The 22,460-nt window shown below is 45.4% G+C and overlaps 1 protein-coding gene across 1 annotated transcript; it reads left to right on the forward strand.

Annotated features, from left to right (window-relative positions):
• Nucleotides 1-5,740: 5,740 nt before the first annotated feature.
• Nucleotides 5,741-13,960, forward strand: dldh (dihydrolipoamide dehydrogenase). The gene is made up of 12 exons (XM_030413328.1): nucleotides 5,741-6,250; nucleotides 6,411-6,731; nucleotides 7,422-7,482; nucleotides 8,189-8,446; nucleotides 9,783-9,843; nucleotides 9,960-10,090; nucleotides 10,199-10,368; nucleotides 10,461-10,677; nucleotides 10,785-10,958; nucleotides 11,055-11,784; nucleotides 11,912-12,191; nucleotides 12,305-13,960. The coding sequence occupies exons 1-12, from the start codon at nucleotides 6,197-6,199 to the stop codon at nucleotides 12,308-12,310; spliced, it is 2,463 nt and encodes an 820-aa protein (XP_030269188.1). The 5' UTR covers nucleotides 5,741-6,196; the 3' UTR covers nucleotides 12,311-13,960.
• Nucleotides 13,961-22,460: the final 8,500 nt, after the last annotated feature.

Here is a 22,460-nt window from a genome sequence, read left to right on the forward strand (position 1 = left end):
CTTCATGACAAACACGTTTTGTAACAAAGTTCTTCTCAAAACATCCTAAAACTATTTAAATTTACATGCTAATCAAAAACACCAAATCTTTTATGTTTTATTGACAGGGGAACATTATTTTTTTTTCTAATTAATTTAATGCTGTAGCCTTAAAACAAAATTTTCATTTCATCTTGTTTTTCCAATGAATCACTGTTGATGAATGGCAAAAACAATTGTTAAACCACTCTTTTTGTTCAACCATTAATCTGGAATAAGATACAGAACTGTATTAATCCTGACAGACATTGTTGTGCAACTGTAGCAAATGCAAAGACTAATATCACAAAAGACACAGAAAAACTGCAAAATCCTCACATCTGAGACAGCGCAACATAGTTATGTTTGGCAATGTTGCTCACAAAATGTCTTCAATATTTAATCAGTTATCACAAAAGTTTTTAATTGATTAATTGATTGCTTTACTCAATAGAAAGACGCATTTTCAAAGCGTTGGAACAGACTTCATAACCACTAAAATGTCTCCTGCTTTCATAAATATGATAATCAGAGCCCAAACATGCAATCATTATCTAATACATGCATTGTAACACAGGTGTACAATAAGTTTATGTCACACATTGAGGCTAACAGGTGGTGTAAGTTGTTACATTCCTGACTGGGACGGTCAGCAGGCAGCCTCAGGTCTTTGTGTCTCAGATGGGAGGGGACACGTGAGTCTCAAGTTTCTGACATCACACTGTTGTTGTTGCTGGGGGACTCTGATCCATCAAGCCAACGGCTCAGCCACACGTCTCTCCCTTTATCATTATAATCAGCACTGAGGAGATCCTCACCGCATCAGCACCTGTTGATCTATCTATCTATCTATCTATCTATCTATCTATCTATCTATCTATCTACATCTCAACACAGTGTGATGGAACAAAAAGTCATAATGAATGCATTGAATCAGACTAATGGAATGACTCAGCAGGGTCTCTATCAAAGATGTGGACTCAACTCGACTCAAGTTACTGTTTTGATGACTCGACAGAAAATAACTTGACTTGATACTCAGAAAGTTTTTAGTTTGAGGTTATATATATTTCACTGAATGTGAATAAACAAATTCAACACATTGTTATACATGCATTTGAACAAGATATCTTTATAATGAACAGATTTGTTGGTAGATATAAAGTTACTTGACTTGGGACTGGACTGGCCCTAACTAAGGACTAGACTTGACTTGCCTAAGAAAGAATTACTTGGGCTAATTGACTGTAATTACATGTCTGGTATCTATTTAGCTTTTCATAACTCCTTTCAGACTGGGCCCAAATGAAAATATCTCACTCAACACCCTTCACTGATTAAAACCAATATTCATGTTGCACACAGAAGGAGTTACCTTCGATCTGGCTTGAATTGAACGATGTGGGGTCCCTGTGAACTTTGATTTCCGTAACTGACCGGACCAAAGGCTGCCATGTTATGTGCAACGGTGTGTGTGCGTGTGTGTGTGTGTGGATAGCTGGTGTGATGGCAATACTGCGGAGGTTCCCACGAAGGCCATCCATCCAAGTCTTGGCACGCACGCACACACACACAGGCCATATGGCCACCCCATACCCCTTGCATGCCTCCACTGTGATTTGGCCCCGGGACCCATCAAGCAACTAGTCGCTTCACCTACTATGGCGCTTGGTTTGTAAATCAGAAGATGGAGTGAGAAGTAAAGGAGGACAGAGCAGAGGAACAGGTTGGTAAGAGTTACGGGAAAGAAGAAGAGGAGGAATGAAGAGGCATTGCAGGGAGATAGAGATGAGGGAAGCCATTTGGTTAGTTGGTCGGTGTTGTGGTGTTTGGTGAGCAGATGGCCAGGGCTCGAGGAGGGGCGTGTCTTGTCCTCGCGACCCTTCACAAATCACACGGTTTCTCCCCTGAGGGGCTCGCGACTCGCCGTTCAATAAGAATCAATGGGAATTACTCCGCGAGAGAAAGGGATGAATGGGCGGCGGGGCGCGAGACCTCTTCCTTTGTTGTCGTCCCTGCGTGTCACAGAGCTCCTGCTCTCTCTCACACACACACACACACACACAAACAGGGAGCCACACGCGCGCGCGCGCGCACTTACACGTGCACGCACAGACAATAGGAAAGCACTTCAGTTAAACAATCGACCTCCAGTTAAACAATTTTTTAACCTCACACGCGCGCCTTCACGCACGCGCGCACACACACACACACACACACACACACAGGCATCGGGTTCAGATGGGCGCAGTTCCTCCTCTCTGTTTCCTTAAGACACAATTAGAGAAGCTCCTGGCATAAATTATGTTTTAGGGGAAAACGTCGTCTTGAGCGAGGCGGGAGGGGGGTCACTCTCCATCACACCATGCCTTTCAGTCACGCTTTGCTGGCGTAATCGGAAAATGTGTGCCACGTCATGGTGATGAATGACGGATAGTATATTGGCCTAATACAGAGAGGGAGAGAAAGACCTCTGAAAGTCGGGATGAGTGTAAATAAAAGGCTTCAAGAGAGGGATTTTACGCCACGCCACATAGGAGCATTGTATGGCATTGAGAAGGGGGCTGAAATCAACTGGTTAAATGAAATGAGCAGCTCGGAGCAGCGTCCTATAGCTAAACACACATACGGGTATCTGGGAAGACGATGGCAGGCAGGAATAATAGTGTTAAAGCTTTAAGGTTAAAGGCCCCTCAATCAGCCTGGAGGGGTGTAAAGAGCACATCATGGACACGCAACCACATTAGACATAGGCTTTTCATTTATCTATACGTCGACCCGGAGGGAATTACAGCCAAGCAGGGTCATCCAACTTATGCAATGAGGGGAACACCAGCTCCACACAGTGTGCGATGATAGGCTGGAAGCTGTCCACAGGGATGAAGTTAGGTTGTAGTGTGTGAATGAAAGCCTTGTTTGGGGACAGCAGCAGACCCCAAAACACTCTGAGTGGAGGGAACAGCTTCAATTAGAGCTGTTAATTAAGACCCCCACTTGTGCTCTGTGTGTGTGTGTGTGTGTGTGTGTGTGTGCTCATATGTGTAAACATTAGAAGTGGTGTTGTTGTGCTCATTAAAATAATAACCGCGTAAGGCAGAACTCTTACCATTTCTGGAAATATGTGTCAAATTATATCTCAGTCCTCTCCATAGAAAATTCCGAGCTGTTGTTGAACCATTTGGAGTACAGGCGTGGTTTTGGCCAATTTTGAAAGGTTATAGTTGGATTTTTTCCCCCAAAACACACTGAAATATTTATCATTTTCTCACTTGAATTTTTCAGTGCAAATATAAGCCTGCAGATGACCTACGACTGCCCCTATTAGCTGGAAAGTACAATGGTTCCACATCGAGCGTGTAACAATATCGCAATATTCAAAATTACCATGATGTTAAAAAAAAATCATCTCTTCAGTCTTTCTGATCACTTTTTTTTTTTTTTACAGTTATGGCTTCAGACTCTCTCTACACCGCCTTACACTCATCATTTGAGGTTTATTTATTTGCCAAAAAAGGAGACAAAACAAACTGTGAGCAAAATTGAAGTTACATTTGATTTCTAAATGAAACGAAATATTGATATCGTCTCAATGATACAGAGAATGTTATGGTTACAGACTGTCTTTCTGCCTCCCTACACTCCAATTTGCAGGTAATTTATTTGCTATTAAAAAAAGTGACAAAACACAAAGTAAGCACAGTTATAGACTTTTTTTATATAGATATCGCAATAACAACATTATAAAGAACTGGTTTGGCCAAGATAATCAGATCTGGTATTGTGACAGCCCACAATTTGAACACACTGAAATATTTTAAATGAAAAAAACAGCCTGTAGATGACCTACAACTGCCCCTATTAGCTGGGAAACAGACTGAGTCCATATCACATAGTCTAACATGGTCCGAGTTCAAGTTTAATAACAAAGTCCCCGTAAAGGAACACTTAACAAATGTTTTTCTGGGGAAATATCCAGATACACCAGGAGCATAACTGACCCAGTGGAGGAATCACAAAACAGTTGAATTTAAAGGAAAGCTGGTCAATTCTCGTGGTACACCAACATCTCCGGTTATTTCACAGCCAGAGATAAGCTCGTAATAACATCCTGCCAACAAGTGCGAATTCTTTCCCCACATTTTTCTGCGGATGCACACAGATATGCAAATTGGACAGTGGGGTCGGTCCACCATGTGTGCAGTCAGTGTTGTGTTCCCATACTGACCTACAGAGAGAGAGAGAGAGAGAGAGAGAGAGAGAGAGAGACTGTCAGGGACTCAACGGTGTCCACGTAGCTGCAGTTGTAGTCTATAATTGTTTTGTGATTGTGTGCAGGGAATGTGATATATTATCAAGCATATTGTAAAGATTACTGTTTACGTACCGCTCTCTCTCTCTCCCTCCCTCTCTCTCTGTCTCTCTCTCTGTCTTTCTCTTTCTCTCTCTCTCTCTCTCTCTGGTGCTGTATTATTGTGAGAGAGCAGGTGCTGCCGGCCCAATTACCATACAGCTGAAAGCACAAAAAACTTTACTCCCTCTATGCCTCCCCTCCTCCCCCTCCTCCTCCTCCTCCCCCTCCTACTCCTGCTCACAAAGTCCCTTAATGACAGCCACGCGAGTGACACACCACCAAGTCCTTTTTTACTGCCTCTACCAAAGAGCAAGCAAGGGAAATACAGAGGCATGCAGTGGAGGAAAAAAAAAAATAGGTTTAGGTGTGTTGGCCTGCCGCCAGCGTGTGCGCGTTGTGGTGCGTCTTTACGCACGAGGTTTAGACTTTCTTTGGGCGCATACAGTCGATCGTCTCCCATTTTAAATGTTTCCAACTAGAATTTAAGAGAAAATGTAATGTTGTTAAATCAATGGAAAGTGGGGAATTGATCACCATGAACATAGAGTCGGATTTGTGGGATTAAGCCGCATTATTACTGGCATTAAATGTTTTTAAATTAAGTCGATCATATTACTTTTCTTAACCGCTGACTAGTAGATCAGCATTTTATCGTAATCACACGTTATGTAACGTGGCGTAATGCATGATTATATGATGAGTGCGCGTAAAACTTGGAGAGCACATGAAGCCAGGCATTAAAGATAAGTGAATCGGGACAGATCGACTTGTTTTTGGGGGTGTGAACATGTGAAAACCACGGCAGGGGTAACACCATAGGAATGTGGCGGAGCAGATGGTCGTTGTAACGCAGTTGGGACGGCTGGCTGCCGGCTGGCCATGCGGGGGAAACAGGCCAGCCAAGGCTTTAGCATATCCCCAAATATGAGAAGCCACCGTCGGACTGGCTGCTGCGCGTATAAATCACTCTGCTGTCGCGATGTTGAGGATTTCGTGGAGCGGTTTGAAAAAAAAAAAAAAAAATTGTCGGAATGTAAATGGGCCCCGTGTGTTGTGTTGTGTTGTGTTGTGGAGGAGGGAGGCGCATCAGGGGAAGCAAGGAGTTGTTGCACATTTAACAGCTCACTAGCCATTTGGTCTGTCCCTTTGAGAGAAAGAGAGGAGGAGGAGGAGGAGGGGGGTTACAAAAGTTGTGCGCACCCCCTCCTCTCCTCTCCTCTCCTCTCCTCTCCTCCCCCCCCCCCCCTCTTCTTTCTTTGTGATGGCACCGGGGCGGACTTGTGGTGGTGGTGGAGGGAGGGGAAGAAGAGGAGCAGAGGGGCTCATTTGCATCTTATTACCCCTCGCCTGCTGGCCCGGTATAAAACCCTGTGCAGGGCAGGAGACCCATCAGACATACGCACTGTTAAACCGAGAGCGGCACAGAGACACGGAGACTTTAGGATCAGCATATCATTATAAATCAAGTGGGAAAATAAACAAGAGAGCTGCTCCGTCTCCTGCAACGACTGACTGGAATTAACTCTTATATTTCCATCGAGGGATTTCACCCACGCTTCTCCAAGAGGATCCTTCTGCTGAGGATTACTTTAACACCATTTTCTTTTCTTTTTTTTATTTACGTTTTTTCTTTCTTTCTGCCTCGTATGGGAAAGTAGAGGAGGCCGACGAAAGGAAAAGTTCCACTTCACCTTCTCCTCCTGCGCGTCAACGCTTCACCTTGACTGTGGCATAACGGAGAGCTTTCAAAACTTTCTCCATGATCGTTTGAGCCGGGCTACACGGACCTGTGGAGCTTTCACTGCTTGTTGAAGGGCTGTCAACACAATGGGACGCCTGTGTCTGCCCCTGGTTGTCATCTTCTCTCTACTCACCTGCCAGGTAGGTTCCGAGAACAAGCAGGCTGCTGCGGTTAGTGAAGAATGATGCGTTTGGGTACTTTTTTGCGCCTGTAAAAAAACAACAACTTTAAAGTACTTCAAAGTTACCTGTCTCAAACACACTGTACTGATCAGGCTTTGTGTGTGTTTGTGTGTTATAGGTTTTGTGCTCCGGAGTGTTTGAGCTGAAGCTGCAGGAGTTCCTCAACAAGAAAGGCGTACCGGGGAACGCAAACTGCTGCCCGGGAGGCGCCGCTCATCAGCAGGGCCAGCAGCCGCAGCAGCAGCAGCAGCAGTGCGAGTGCAAGACTTTCTTTCGGGTTTGTCTGAAGCACTACCAGGCCAACGTCTCCCCCGAGCCTCCCTGCACCTACGGCGGGACTGTGACCCCCGTCCTGGGCTCCAACTCCTTCCAGGTGCCGGAGACCAACGCGGACAGCTTCACCAACCCGATCCGCTTCAACTTTGGCTTCACATGGCCGGTGAGTGTCTGTGAGGGAATGTTATCGACATGCGGGGCATCGAAAGTTGTTTTTTTTTTTTTTTTTTAATTATCATTTTGTTTTTTATTTTATAGTTTTGTTGTTTTTAATTGTGTCATGTGGTGATGAAAAGCCACGGGCAGACTGTGAAGTCATCGCAGTCTTATTCCATCGGGACATGTCAGCTTTGAAGAGTGCAAAACGCAACAGATGCTCCCAAACTCAACACTTGTGAGGGTCTTTGTCAGCAGCGTGTGAGAGGGGCTATTGTAGTGTTTCTGTGCTCTTTGGTGGGATAAAACGGGGAGGGGAGGAGGGCGTGTGTGTGTGTGTGTGTGTGTGTGTGTGTGGAGGGGAGGGGGGCTGCTGTTTTCACCAAACGCTCGTCTCCTCTCCTCTCCTCTCTCCTCTCCCCCGACCTGGCGTGGTGGGAAATTTAACATCCTCTGAGTTGGCACATCATTGGCAGCCCAGCGTGAAATTCCGCCTCGTTTGGTTTTACGGCGGTGTCAGAGTGTGATAGTAGCAGGGGTGTGAAAAGGGAGCAGGTAGGCCCCTAATCAACACGGGAATTAGGCTGTGAAGTTTATTGGGAGGCCTCCTAATAGCCCTCTGCTGCTCCGCGGAGGGAGGGAGGCCTCCAGGCCGAGCAGCTGTTGACTCTCTCTCTCTGTGTCTGTCTCTCCTCAGGGGACGTTTTCACTGATCATCGAGGCTCTGCACACAGACTCCCTGGACGACCTGACAACAGGTGGGTGGCAGCCACAGAGGGCAGCACTGTAATTCAAAGACAGGCCAGGAGGCTAACAGTGGCTTTGTTTTCATCTCAGTGGCATGGGGTTTTTTTTCCCACTTAATGCTAAACAGGCCAAGACAGGTTGACGAGCGTTTTTAAATTCAAGAGCAAAATACATTTGTGTGGCCTTTTAATGATTGTATGAAATGCAGCTGTCAGTGTTGCATTAACTTCCAGAGAAAAAGCTGCATATTTGATGATGAATAACTTTAGCAGGTGTTGGAGAAGGCCACCAACAGTTTTTTGAGATGCGCCCTTATCTTTACGTCCCGCTGTTATCACTGCACTAATGGTGACTAACTGACCACACCGTGAGACTGCAAGTCTCAGTTGGTGGTAGTGGAGATGATTAAAAAAAAAAAAAGGTGGCAGACACCAGGTGTAACCTGTGCTCTGCTTCTGAAAGGAGTGAGGGGAAACTTCACACCTGAGAAGTTTTCATTCGTGCAGCAGAATCCTTTCTGTCTCTTATTTCTGGCACTAAACCAGTTTCCCCACAATAACAACAAATACTCGTATTTCTACAAAAGGAAAACAAATAAGTCATCATTAAAAAGAGAATTCAAAGGTCTCAAATCTAGCAAACACATGAGATCAAGCTATTAAGACAACTCTCGTCATGCTGTTCACTGACAATAACAACACTCATTGACATTTCCAGACAACCCGGAGCGTCTGATCAGCCGGATCACCACCCAGCGCCACCTCACCGTGGGAGAAGAGTGGTCCAAGGACATGCAGACGGCCGGCAGAACCGAGCTGCGTTACGCCTACCGCTTCCTGTGTGACGAGCACTACTACGGCGACGGCTGCTCGGTCTTCTGCCGGCCCCGGGACGACGCTTTTGGCCACTTCACCTGCGGCGAGCGCGGGGAGATCATATGCAACTCCGGCTGGAAGGGACAGTACTGCACTGAACGTGAGTGGGTTTGCTCATTAGTCCGACACTTATCATTCAGGCTGTGTGGAGCAACATGAGTACAAGTCGTAAAAAAAAAAGGGGGTCCAAGAAGACAGAGGTTCATTTGAGTTAATATTTGATTACACTGACAGCTGCTTGAGGGAGAGAGGAGCAGCACAGTCATTAGAAGAAGTAGTGGTGTGAACATGGCTCAAGCGATCACAGTCAGCTTAAAAACACATTATTTAAGTGTCCAAACCGAGGAGCTATAAACTGACACTGATGAAAAGTTTATAAATTACTTTTCAAAGCGAATCACTTCCCTATCTTTATTGTTTAGGGACTGTTTCCACCTCCTAATGCGGGGCCCGTGTGCAACAGGCGTCAGTTAGTTATCCCATAGCACCAGAGGCCTCCATTCTAATGAGCCGCAGTGGCTCCTCAGTAATTCACACGCCGCGTGCCTTCCATTAGACCACTGGGGCCTCCTCGCCCCAAACCTCCTCCCCGATTGGCCAAGTGGGGGTCCTGTATTGTTGCGGCCCGGGCTGGTGATTGGCCGAGCGGGATTGTGTATTGTTGTGGAGGGGGCAGCTGCTCGGTGAGCGGAGACAATGGAGCAGCTGTCTGGTGGTCAGCTCCACACAGACCAGCTGGCCCTGGGGGGGGAGGAGGAGGGGAGTGAGGAGAGAAGGGAGGAGCGGAGGAGGGAAAAGAAGAGGAGAGGAGAGGAGGAAGAGAGGAGGAGAAGAGAAGGGGATAGAAGAGGAAGGGAGAAGAGGAGGATCAAAAGTTGGAGGGTAGAGGGGGGAGAGAAGGAGAGGGGCCAAGGGTGAGAAAAGGGACTTCTGACCCACAGTCAAGGGGAGAAAGGAGGCTTTGTGTGGGATGCTTTTGTGTTGGAGAGCAACCATGTTAAAGGAGAGGGCTTGTTGGCTGGCTCCCCCAGTTTGGTGACCAAAAGCTGCCGTATCTCACTCTGGGGCTGAAAGGTAACTTTTCAGCAGCTTCTGAAACATCGACACAATTTAGACGGCGGTCAGGAACGACCCGCTGACCTGTGATCGACATTTTCCATCAAACATGAGTCAGAGGCCTCTCATTCCCTCTATGACAGAAAGGGAGACTGTAGACAGGCAGACAGACAGCTGGGCAGGTAAACAAATTGGAAAAACATGCAGGCCAGCAGACGGGCTGAAAGACAGGCAAACAGATCAGAAGGTTGGGGCGCCGACCAGACAGGCAGTGGTTTGAAAAGAGCCTCTGTGAATGGGAGACTGATGGAGGGCAAACACATGTTTTCAGCACTGGATTTCCCATGATTAACCGGTCACCGTTTGTTTCCTCCCTGCAGCGATCTGTCTTCCTGGCTGTGATGAAGAACATGGCTTCTGTGACAAACCCGGAGAGTGCAAGTAAGTCAGAAAAAAACATGAAAATTCATTTTTGGAGATAAATGTAACAGCAAAACATTTCGGATCGTCTCTGTTTTTTTCTTATGAACAGTATTTAATGAATGTTTTGTCTCCAGATGTCGTGTGGGCTTCAGTGGGCGTTACTGTGACGACTGTATCCGTTACCCGGGCTGCCTCCACGGCACCTGCCAACAGCCCTGGCAATGTAACTGCCAGGAGGGATGGGGCGGGCTCTTCTGCAACCAGGGTGAGTTTACTCAGAGATTTACTCGTCTGTCGGGGGCCAATCGTTCCTCTTTGTTTCGCATTTAAACTGTATTGTTTTCTAAATATGCTTTCTCATGATTGTCTCCAGATCTGAACTACTGCACACACCATAAGCCCTGTCTTAATGGCGCCACCTGCACCAACACCGGCCAGGGCAGCTACACTTGCTCCTGTCTGCCTGGGTACACAGGCGCCAGCTGTGAGACCCAAGTCAACGAATGCTCTGGAAATCCCTGTCGCAACGGAGGCAGCTGCACTGTGAGTATCAGCCAAGCAAAGTGACAAATAGGAACGAGAATATTCGTGCGAACGGGCCTGTGTAATCACTGTTTACGTTATTTCCACAACAGGACAACGACAACGGCTATAAGTGCACATGCCCGCCTGGTTTTTACGGCAACAACTGTGAGCTGAGCGCCAACACCTGTGCAGATGGGCCTTGCTTCAACGGCGGCCGCTGTGCTGACAACCCCGAAGGTGGCTACTTCTGTCAGTGCCCGATGGGATACGCCGGCTTCAACTGCGAGAAGAAGATCGACCACTGCTCCTCCAATCCCTGCCTAAACGGTGCGTTGTGCCGTTTGTTTTATGAGTTCACCTACACCTGCAGTTACAGCTCGACCTAGAGTTAAAATACCTAGAGACTAATCCTCTTCATCTCCATCCCTCCACAGGTGCAGAGTGTGTTGATCTGGTGAACTCCTACCTCTGCCAGTGTCCTGAGGGATTTTCAGGTCCTAACTGTGAGGACAGCAGCAGTGTCTCTGGATACTGTCTGTCCTTTCCCTGTGACAACGGTGGGACGTGTCAGGAGGGAGTGAACGGCTACACCTGTACCTGCCCCCCAGGTACGACAGCACTCGAACAGATGTATCTTGTGTTGACTTTCATTGTTTTTTTAATGTAGTTTTACTCAAGGTGCTTAAACTCTCCTTCTTCTGCAGGATACACTGGCGAAAACTGCAGCTCCCCCGTCTCCCGCTGCCATCACAACCCCTGCCACAACGGAGCCACCTGCCACGAGCGGGGCGGTCGCTATGTGTGCGCCTGCGTGCCTGGCTACGGCGGTCACAACTGCCAGTTCCTCTTGCCAGAGGTCCCCAAGCGTCAGCCGGTGGTGGAAGGACCGGATCGGCGGTATTCCTCCCCAGACAGTGAGAGTGTTGAATACGAGGCGGATGACGACAGCGGGTTCCCCTGGACGGCCGTGTGTGCCGGCGTCTTCCTCGTTCTTGTGATCCTGATCGGCTGCTCAGTGCTGGTGGTCTACATTCGGGTCAAACTGCAGGAGCGGCACAGTCACCACGGCGACAGTGTCCACAGTGACAGCCACGAGACCATGAACAACCTGACGACCACCAACAATTGTCTCCGCAGTGACAAGGAGCTGGGCACTCTGATGACAACGTCAATTAAAAACACCAACAAGAAGGCGGATTTCCATTCAGACCTCGGCGGGTCACTGGGTGGTCTGAGCGGAATCAGCGGCCTGAACGGGTCAGAGAGGAACGGCTTTAAGACTCGCTACCCCAGTGTGGAGTACAACCTGGTCCATGAGCTCCGGCCTGAGGAGCTGCCGCTGTGTAAGGAGGAGGAGCGGGATGAGCCACAGGTTAAATGTGAAATGCTGGACGAGTCGGACTCAGAGGACGGATACAGGAAGAGGCTAAACAGGTACACAGCTGACAAAACACGTTCTTACACTGGTGGAAACTTGAATTGTGCAGGTCTGAAATTGCAATGAAAACATGGGTTGTGTAAAGGACAGCGATTCTAAATCTGTTTCTTCTTCTTCCAACAGTGATGCATCAGAAAAGAAACAAGTGGAGGACTCACCGGGCTGCAGCGAAGCAAAGTATCAGTCATCCTGCGATTTGAACTGTCACGCAGCAAGTGATCTCCAGTACCAGTCGACCAGTGACGTCAAATATCAGTCGACCAGTGACGTCAAGTACAATTCGACCTGCGACGTTGAATACCAGAGTTCCAGTGACAGCAGGTACCAATGTACCCCTGACACCAAATACCAGTCCGTCTACGTCATGTCGGACCAAAAAGATGAATGTATCATCGCTACAGAGGTGAGTTCACACAAATAGGATCATCCATGTGAAATGTATACGGAGTGACTGAAACGTCTCCCAGCACCCGTCGAAAACATTCAGAACTGACTTTTTTTCTTTGCGTATCACAGGTATGATACCAGTCCAGACCAGACCAGCCGGGACCAGTTTCCTCTGGCGGATGGCGGTCCACACACACCAGCCCTGAGCAGTAGAGCTCAGCTAGTCTCCAGGAGGTTTTACTCCTGCTGTTTGCTGCTGTTCCCTGGGATTTACCGGAGGACTTTGAGCCAAGGTGCTACTGAGCCAGAGCGGAGTCAGTACCGAATTGGCAAGGACTTAGTACTACAGTAGTACTACGGGTGAATGCTAGACGTTTTCGACCTTCGATGAATGGAGGCCTAACGCTGACTCAGTGCTACGGATGAAGAAGACGGCGCTCGCACTGGTACAAACTTTGTACAGAAACAGTGCTGATGAGTACTCACGCAGTCAAATGGTGACTGAAGATTTACTGCTCGTACCAGGATGAACTCCTCTGGAATATTGACTTGGATGTTGACAAATGATATTGTAGTACCATGGAGTACTGATTGAATGAACAGTATAGTACCTTTGGAGTACTGAAAACTTTTGAAGTACTGTTGTAGTACTGTTATGTGCTGTGGTTTTACAATGCAGTGTAAAAGCTGTCGTGGATATTGGACAGTTCATGTTCTGGGCAGTGCTGCAGAGTAAAAGATGAACAGCGGTAGTCAATGTACTCCAGCTGCTGTCGTAGTCAATTTTTTAAGAATTAACGAAAAAAAAAAAATCTCAATGGGAGCTCTCTGGACAAAACAAAACAATATTAACAGCAGCTGCACATCTGAAACTCTGCAGCACTGACAGAGATAGCATCGGCTGAGCTGGCTCTCAGCAGAAAGTAGAGAACTGAAGACTCCAGTAGTGACTGCAGATCGATCCAACATGGATCCTGTTGGGCCATACTGGCCCCCTGACCCCTGAAGGTTGTGATACACAGGGCAATGTTTTGGGCAGGGCGACTTGGGAAACACAACAGTCGACATAAGAGACAGGAAGAAACGGAGAAACAAACCTGATTGAGGTTTAATGATCCAATTACATACATTTTCTTTTCTTGGTTTACTACGTTAAAATGAGTTCTCCTCATGACCTAAACATGTTGCTTAGACCTAAATTAACCTCTGATGATGCTGCTGTGTTCCCAAGTCAGCTGAGCTATAAATTACTAGTCTTAACTGCCAAGACCTCATTGCACTATGGAGGTGCGAGTGTGTGCGTGTGTGTATTTGTGTGCGTGCGTGCGTGCATGTGCGTGTGTGTGTGTACAGAAGAGGCCTGTGTGTGGTGTCAAGTGTATGCACTGCCCACTCCCGCTCCCCTCACTCCCAGTCTTCCACTATTAGCCAATTGAAGGACACCCATCACCCTGCCGGCCCGTTGGTTAGGATCAGTTGTTTTTTATTTTACGTGTTATCTAAAGAAAGATGTATTCTCTTTAATTTAATTATGTAATTATTTGTGTTCCATTCTGTTGTGATTCTTTTTGTCGTTGAAACCTTTTATAATTTAAGTTGAATTTGTTTTTTATTTGGCAGATAACGTATGTATGTAAGTATGTATGTATGCATGTATGTGTTAGGCACTTGAGACCCCTGTGACTGTGTTGTATTTAAGAGAGAAGTCGTATGTACAGAGCCTGTGATTTTTATTACTGGAAAACAGCGCAATATTTTTCCAAAATAAAAGAGGAATGAAATGTAGCGCGACTGCTGTTGAGTGATTTTATGTTTTCGATGTGCTTCATGTGCTCTTAAATGTTCCACCTGGTGTTTTTTTAACAGGTCTTTTAAAGTGGTACGCACACTGAGCTACAGAGGTGCCCCAGTATAGTTATTGTTAATGCCTGTCTCCGGGTCGGATTAAGACGTTTTACTGGTTTGATAAATCATGAAGTTAAAACTATAAACTGAAAGAAGTTCTTGTCCTCTACCAAGAAACAAAACATAATAATGACAGATATCCAACTTCCTGCTGTGTGTTGTGTTACTGGTAGCGGCTTCACCCCACAGTTGTAGCTGTTATTTTGCATGTCGACTGTGCACCATTAATGATTCATCGATATTCAGTGGATGGCAGCGAGAGCTTTGCATCACCACAAAAGACGGAAAAGCCAAACTTCAACAGAAACGACTCTCGCCGTTCAACCGTTCCTACATGTGCAGTTCCCTTAGAGGGCAATCTAACAAAATCAAGCTGAGGGATTTGTTGTCACTAATTGATAGTGTGTTGGTATTTTGCATGCGTGTGTGTGTGTGTGAGTGTGTATGCGTGTATGTCTGACGCAGCAGAAGACTGTCTCCTTGTGGAACCACTAAATGAGACAAAGACACACCCCATAATCATAGAGCGCTTAGCTAGCCTCCTCTGAGGCCAGAGCCATCTCTTTGTGTGTAAGTATTTGTGTATATGTGAGAGTATTTTTATGTGTGTGCATGCATGCATGTGTGTGTGTGTGTGTGTGTGTAAGAGAGAGAAAGGTTGTATGTGTGTTTGTGTTCACATGTGCATGGCTGTGTGTGTGTGTGTCTATTTATATTAGTCTGTGTTTTGGTGTATTTGTGAATGAATATGTTTGTCTAAGAGCCTCTGTACATGAGTATCTGTGTGTGTGTGTGTGTGTGTGTGTGTGTGTGTGTGTGTGTGTGTGTGTGTGTGTGTGTGTGTGTGTGTGTGTGTGTGATCGTGTTTTAAGGAGAAGGGTATTTATAGCTGGAGAGAGAAACCACCAGTCTGGATTTAGTCCCGGTTGCCCCTGCCTGACTACTCTCTCTCTCTTTGCGTGTGTGTGTGTGTGTGTGTGTATACAAGCCATTTAGCGACCACTGGGAGTGTAGAAGCAGTCATCAAAGAAACTCATCTGGTTCTCAGTCTCATATAAACACACACACGCACGCGCACAGGACGATGAAATTGGATTTCAGATGATCAGACATTTGCTTCAATTACAGAGGACACACTGTATTAAGTGTCGACATGGAACACACTGGCACACACACACACACACACACACACACAAATACAGATGATGGACTTGCTGACTGAAGCTACAGTCACTCAATGAGGGTAAAAAAGAACAGCCCATTTATTTGTTTCTTCACATGTAAGTCGAGTGACCTCCGCGTCCTGACTGACTCCACAGGCCGACACACCGGAGCACTGACCTGCCCGGCGGTCGTAGACACAGGGACGGTTGCCTTTTTTCCAAAGACTGCAACTGTGACTGCTCAAAAAAAGTATTTGCTTGTATTACACATGCGGCAGGCAGTTGTTAGCACATACCATGCTAAGCTTTTTAACTTAACTTTTTTTCAGGGGCCACAATGGCTTTTCGCTGAGTTGGAAAATCACAGGAGACAGGCTTAAAGCTGGTCCTTTGTTGTTGTTAGGCTGTCCTCCGGCCCCGAACAGTCGCACACACTCACATCCTCCCTCTCTGCATCTCTCTGGTGTCAATAGTCAGACAAAGCCCCGGTCACTGGCTGCCATATGCTGCTCTGCTGCACATAAAGAGCAGCACTCTTTGAACTCCTGAGGGGGAAATCGAAACTTCTTCATGGTGAACTATCTGGACAAGTGTTGTGATCAGCCACATTACTATACATGAACTGTTTTTGCTCTTCAGCCACATTCCATCTTCTGCCAACAAATATCCTGCTTCAGGATGTCTAATTTCTACCGTAATCTATATCGCACGATGACAAACCCGGCAAACGAAACAGACACGAGTCGAACCAACACAAGATGTGAGCACAAATTTTGGAGTGTGAGTCCGATAACATGTTGGGGTTTTTTTTAGCCTCCCCCTCTTTCTCTCCCCACACACACTCTCTCACACACACTTTTTCTTCTGACAGGGAGTAGGCAGGACCGTAGCTAATCCAGAGAACAGGCTGTTTAAGTGTGTCTCTGCTATAATCTGATTAATCTGTCCATTCATACGCAGCTCTCCTCCTCTCTTCCCTCCTCTCACAGATCTGCCTGAACGTATGTTTGTGTGTGTGTGTGTGTGTGTGTGTGTGTGTGTGTGTGTGTGTGTGTGTGTGTGTGTGTGTGTCAGTGTGTTTATGTGTGTAAGCATGCATGTCTTGCCGTTGGTCCTGTGTGTGTGTGTGTGTGTGTGTGTGACAGAGACAGAGAGAGAGAGAAAGAAAGAAAGAGCAAGCAAGAGAGAGAGATTGCTGGAAAGAGGGGACTAGGGGGGAAGAAAAGAGCTCACACTTGGCCACTGACCCTTCTTTTGTCCACACACTGATCACCTTTCATACACACACACACACACACACACACACAGAAGGCAGTACTTTGCTCAGAGCGGTTGAAACTGGAGAATCTGGGGCAACCTCATGGCACTCAACATCAGATAGATAGATAGATAGATAGATAGATAGATAGATAGATAGATAGATAGATAGATAGATAGATAGATGCTACTAGCTACCGAAAAAAAGAGGCCTTTTTTTCAAAGTTTATTTCTACAGTAAAGACTCAAAAAGCCTTATAGGAAATAATGCTCTAGATAGTCTCTCTAAGCAGTCTTTGTAATAAGATCATTTGTATTGTATTGCATTGTATATTTCATTAAACATACCTAGAAACACAGGCGTCATTTACGTTTGGGATGCTGCGGACACGTCCCCACATTTGCTTTTTAAATAGCAGATTTGTTTCTGCACGCTGTGAGGCATCATTTGTTAAACTTATCTTGAGTTCAAAGACAGAGTCAGGCCAGAAACATCACATGTGGAGGGGAAAATGTTCATTGGAGCATTATCTTGTGCAGTACTTTTCAGATCCTGGTCCTGGGGGCCTTGTGCCCCCGCATGTGTTTTCCCTTCTCCAACACACCTGATTCAGATGAATGGGTTGTTGAAGATGGGCTCTTGAGTCAGGTGTGTTGGAGCAGGGAAACATCTGAAACATGTAGGACAGGACGATTGAGAAACACTGATCTGGTGTGTGGACTGTTACGTTCAGCGCACACTGATGCCCTTGCGTGAAAATCACTGCAACCATATGGGTTTCATTTATTTGGTGTTTAATTACTCGTACATGTGTGAGAACAGATGCTCAGGACAATGTTACATAACAGTTTTTTTTTTAAATAAATTCTTCATCCCCATACTGTGGGAACCTTTATCCTGCATCATCCACTTCCAACACATAGATGTGTCTGTTTGTTTCTTGCTGACACGTGTCGATTTTCTTTATTTACTAAGAGTTTACGATTCTGATTCAAATGCCACTCCACCACTGAACGCTCAAACGCAAGAAAGTCTTTTCTGCATTTTTTTGTTCTCCTCACCTCCTTCACCTCTCTGCTGATTTGCAGTTTCGGTCACAACCGAGCAAACAGCATCATAACAGTGACTCGGTGACTTCGCACCTCTCTCCACTCGGTCATTTATTAGCATTTCAATTTGTCACCACGACAAATCCGCTCACACGGGGCATCACTGACTGGTGATTTTTTTTTTTTTTTTTTTTTTTAAATCTTGTGGGAAAACAGAGATTTCTCTCTCAGCCATCCTCCATTGTTGCGTTTGAACAAACGAAGTGACCAGTGCAGCCCGAGTCACACAATGACAGACAGCTTATTCAGCTACTTCATCTGTCGCTGCTCCCCAGGGACCGGGCTCTGATCTTTTCCCAGAGCTCCATCTCTCTCTTTCACCGACTCCTTCTCCCCCTCTTTCTTCCTCTTTCCCCGATTGACTCTGTTAATATCTACACAACATGACTCTATTAAATTTCTTACCCCTTCTCGGACATTATCGGTCTAATAACGCTTCGTTTGAATCATACTTTTAGGGGTGCATGTGGGAGTCAGAGTGATAAAAGTGGGGCACGTTTCACGGCTCTCTTTGAGGCGATGTTGGAGCATTGTTTTTGTTTTTTATTTTGTTTATTGTCGTTTCTCCCTGGGGGTTAAAGCGGTTGTAAAGACAGAGTCATTCCTTCAGAGACACCAGCTCCCATCAGCGCCTTCTGGTCATTACTGGTGCATCGTGGGAACAGCTTGGTCGAGGACAATGATTGGCTAGAACAATGAGGCAACACAAAGGACACGCCCACTGCATGATGGGAAAGAGCAGCGGAGGAAGCAGATGTTGCCACAGAGGACACACAGGAGGGCAGAGAGGGAGAGAGAGAGAGAGAGAGAGAGAGAGAGAGAGAGACAGCAGATGTCTCTCTCTCTCTCTCTCTCTCTCTCTCTCTCTCTCTCTCTCTCTCTCTCTCTCTCTCTCTCTCTGTGGTGAGCTGGGTTTGTGTTCAGCCGGTGGAAGCAGGTGAGAAGAAGCAACATCTGTACCTGCTTTTGAGCCCAGCGGGGTACTTCTCTAATGTGGTCCAGTCCGTCCGTGGCGGCGCTGTGAGATAACCACAAGCTTCCTAGAGTTTCTCCTCAAAATGCCCCCTTGTTCCTGGAAAAGCATGACTTTCAAATTAAAAGTCCTTTCATGTATAAAACGCGATAACAGTACTACAAAATCACAAACAGTTGACAAATTAAAAGAAAGAAAGACTGCGGAAACATAACAGTGAATGGTGACGAGGCTCCGATGCAGGCTGCAGGAGATCACTGAATGGTTTGCTGAGTATGGAAATGCCGGGACTGGATGTCTAAACTGCAGAAACAATGTGTCGTGTGAAGGACTATTTCTTTGAGGAAGAGTGAATGCTATGCTATGCTAATGCCTGGTGACTCTTTGTGGCCTTAACACTTCATTTATCTCTGTGTATACTGTGTTCTCCCACCACGTGACCTAATCTACAGTATATGATGTTAACAATGACAAAAAAAAACACTCAATCAGAATGTGTTTGGCTCAACATTCAACTATTAACCTGTTCATGTCTTTGTGCATAATTCTAAAGCAATTCCCCTTACATGTTTTGTATCTTAAAAATGGCTGATTGCAGGTTCTGTGTGTTGGAACACAACTAGCTAACTAGCTGCTCACACACATCTTCCAGCCTTTGTGTCTTTTATAGGGCGGCCTGAAGTGAGAAGAGGGTTTCTACAATCTTACCAGCCCCAGTTTTGACTTTTTAATCTTTGACATGCATCATGTTATATTTTGTGAGTATGACCAGCATAACAGTTTGATATATGGGATTGAATCTCGAGATAACATTATATCTCAGCTTCTGACTTGGGCAACTCTCTGCTGATAGAAGTTGTGGCTTCCTTGGCATCAAAACATAAGTCGAAAGTAAAAGTTGCATCTGAAGTTAAGATGTTGTTGCTCGCTATCCATGATAAAAAAAATAAATAAATACAGCAAGCCATCAAAATAGTCTGTGGTTAGGCCACAGGAGGAGGAATTGACATGTAGCCTCGATCGTCTCATCACATTCTCTGTCCTGCATCTGTTTTCAAATGTACCAACTTACAACATTTCACTTTGTGAAGCTTATTTCAGCAGTGAGCTTCTTCTGTGTTAGACCGTGTGAGCTGGTTGGACTGTAGGTGCGTTGGCTGGTTGGAAGCATTTATCTTTGTTTAATTCACATGAAAAGCGGAGAAGGCTTGGAGAGATTACATTGAGAAATTGTGATCTCATGACGTCGGAGCTTTCATGTGTGCATGGTTGGGCGACAGCAGCTCTGTCTCTTCCTGCCTCAGACAAAGCTCATTGACTTAAAAATGAATCACTTTAAAAATAAAGGTCAGATTTACAGCTTCATCTCAACCAGTAAATCCCCAAAAATAACATCTCAATAACTCATATTATTCTTATTTCGTGTCGTAGCTGAGTGTTGCAGTCTTTTGCTCATCAGTTTCCTCCTTGGAAGGTGCTCATTGCTTTCATACCTTCCTCATATATCTTACTTTTATTGTTTTAACAACTTCCTGTAATGCACGACATCTACGTTCTTTTATCATTGCAAATTCAAAGTCGGAATAAGCTTTTACTTCCTAATATGAAGGTGATTGGGTTCCTTCACGGTCCGCAACAAGGTTTGCCGTTTTGCCTTTAAGCTCACATTTAAACAAGGTAGTCAGTTCATGGGAATACACTCTCCGCTTCAATGTGGCCATTCATGGTGGCTAGACAAATTAGATAACAAATTCACACAATAGTACTTGCCAATTCATCCCATGAAGAGAGAAAAAAGGAGAACAGCTGATGGGAACAAGTCTCCTTGTGTTCACTGACGGTGCCACGAGGGAACAGTCATCATTTAAAGCAAAAAGCCAATTGAGACATCACTATAGGTCGCCAGATTTGATGGACAAAAAAATTTGGATTGCCAAGGCTGATCCTCTGAGACGAGAGGTGTGGTCGAGAGCTACTAAAGTGTGCTCCGGGATGTTTTCTGTGACTGGCCGCTGTGTCTGTGTGTGTATGCTCTTTGTTTTCATGTGTGTGGTGTGTATGTGTGGGAATGGACCCTGGTCTGACTTGTTGATTAATGGCCAGTGTGTGTATGTGTGAAAACGCTCCCGGTCCTGTTTCCATGCTAATGAGTAGCGGCAGATGGGAGAGAGGAGGCCGGACCAACAATGAACAAACACACCAGCCGCCGTACAACTTAAATAGACCGACAGACCTTCCTGTAGGCTGTATCCACACACACACAAACACTGAGAGACACTATGACTGTTCTCCTTGTTGTCGGGAGCTTTTAAACAATGAATACAGTCGATTTATCCCAGATATGATCCTGGTATGTTGGGATGTGTTGGCAACATGCAGGATACTGTAGCACATTGCTAAGACACTTCACTACTTCAAGTTGACGTGGAGTATAAATCAGTTTATAGTAGCAGGCAGTCAGTCCACTGAATTACACACCGGAGAATTTCAAAGTGGACTGTCTCTAACAGCATAATTACTGTCTTTAGACATTTAATCAATATCCTTTACAAGTCTTGGTTTGGCTATAGTCTGTTCCACTTGATAAAAACATGAACATTTTACAATTATCATCCCACATATTCATGCAATTAAGAAAAACAATGGTTTAGATAGTGTTGTTTGGATTTATCTCACTACACTGCAATTGATGCATTTAACAGGGTCATAGTCGTGAGGGCAGCAGTGCAACTAACTACCCTGGGCCGCAACATGAGGAGAGTCCTTAAGATGAATTTATGTGCAATTTTATATCATTTTAGATTATTATCCTTGTAAGTGAATTGTTATTGTTGGCCGAATAAAGGGCTTGAGATACAATTCATTAGTTTTACAAGTGTGTAATATGGGTGTATAGATTAAACCTAGTTTACAAACATGCAGTAGTTTATCTTGCTGATTATCATTCTCCTCCATCCATCTTCTCATGAGGATGTGAGAGAGGAGCTTGTACAGTAGTGACTGAAAGATATATCAAGTGGTCGTTTGCGGCAGGCAACACTAACAGGGGATTTTGCATCAAACATAAAGTGTAAAAACATGTAGCACTGTAAAACATGACTGCGATGCTGTCTCATTCAGCTGTTGATTAGCAAAGGACAGCAGGGTGTCACTTGTACAGAGGCTGTATCCTCACCGCAGAGCCTTTTCCTGTCATCTGTTAGACTATCGTGTCATATAAAGGCCCAAAACATAAATAATAAAAATGATAACAATAAAGAAATAGAGTAGCACTTCCTCATACAGCACAGTTATAGAGACCCTAACCCTGATAATAAACACCTAAACAACCTCGTATGAATAATGCTCTAAAATACTCTCTCCAAATCATAAAGTATCACAAATTTCTTGGAGTAATATTTGGTTCAACATGCTAAATGTCATTGATAATCACTAATTATGCATGTGTTTAGTTGTTATCCAGATAAATGTGAGGATTGATGTATGAGGACACAAAAGGAGTGAGCTGGTTGCTTATAATCACAGGGCTCACAGGGCTGACGATAACTCCGGGTCGAGAAGACAATGCAGATGGAGATACGAGAGGTGTGCAGCGGGAGAGGAAGGAGAAAGACTGTTGGAAGTAATGAAGAATGAAGTTTGTCCTCTGTGACGACAGTGTGGGTCATCAAGCTCATCTTAGTTATGGATAAAGAGAGAAACTTAAACTCAGTCTGTGTACACTTGAATTCTTCTGTTTAGTAAGGATAACTGTTGTAAAAAATTTTCATTCTTGACATTTTGTGAGTTTAATTTATTTACTTATTAGATTAACTGGTGAACTCACCGCTGTAAACATCTCCTAGCTGTAACTGTGGGGGCTAACGGTTAGGAGTAC

The sequence above is a fragment of the Sparus aurata genome, chromosome 4 (genome assembly GCF_900880675.1).
Source record: "Sparus aurata chromosome 4, fSpaAur1.1, whole genome shotgun sequence".
NCBI classification, from domain to species: domain Eukaryota; kingdom Metazoa; phylum Chordata; class Actinopteri; order Spariformes; family Sparidae; genus Sparus; species Sparus aurata.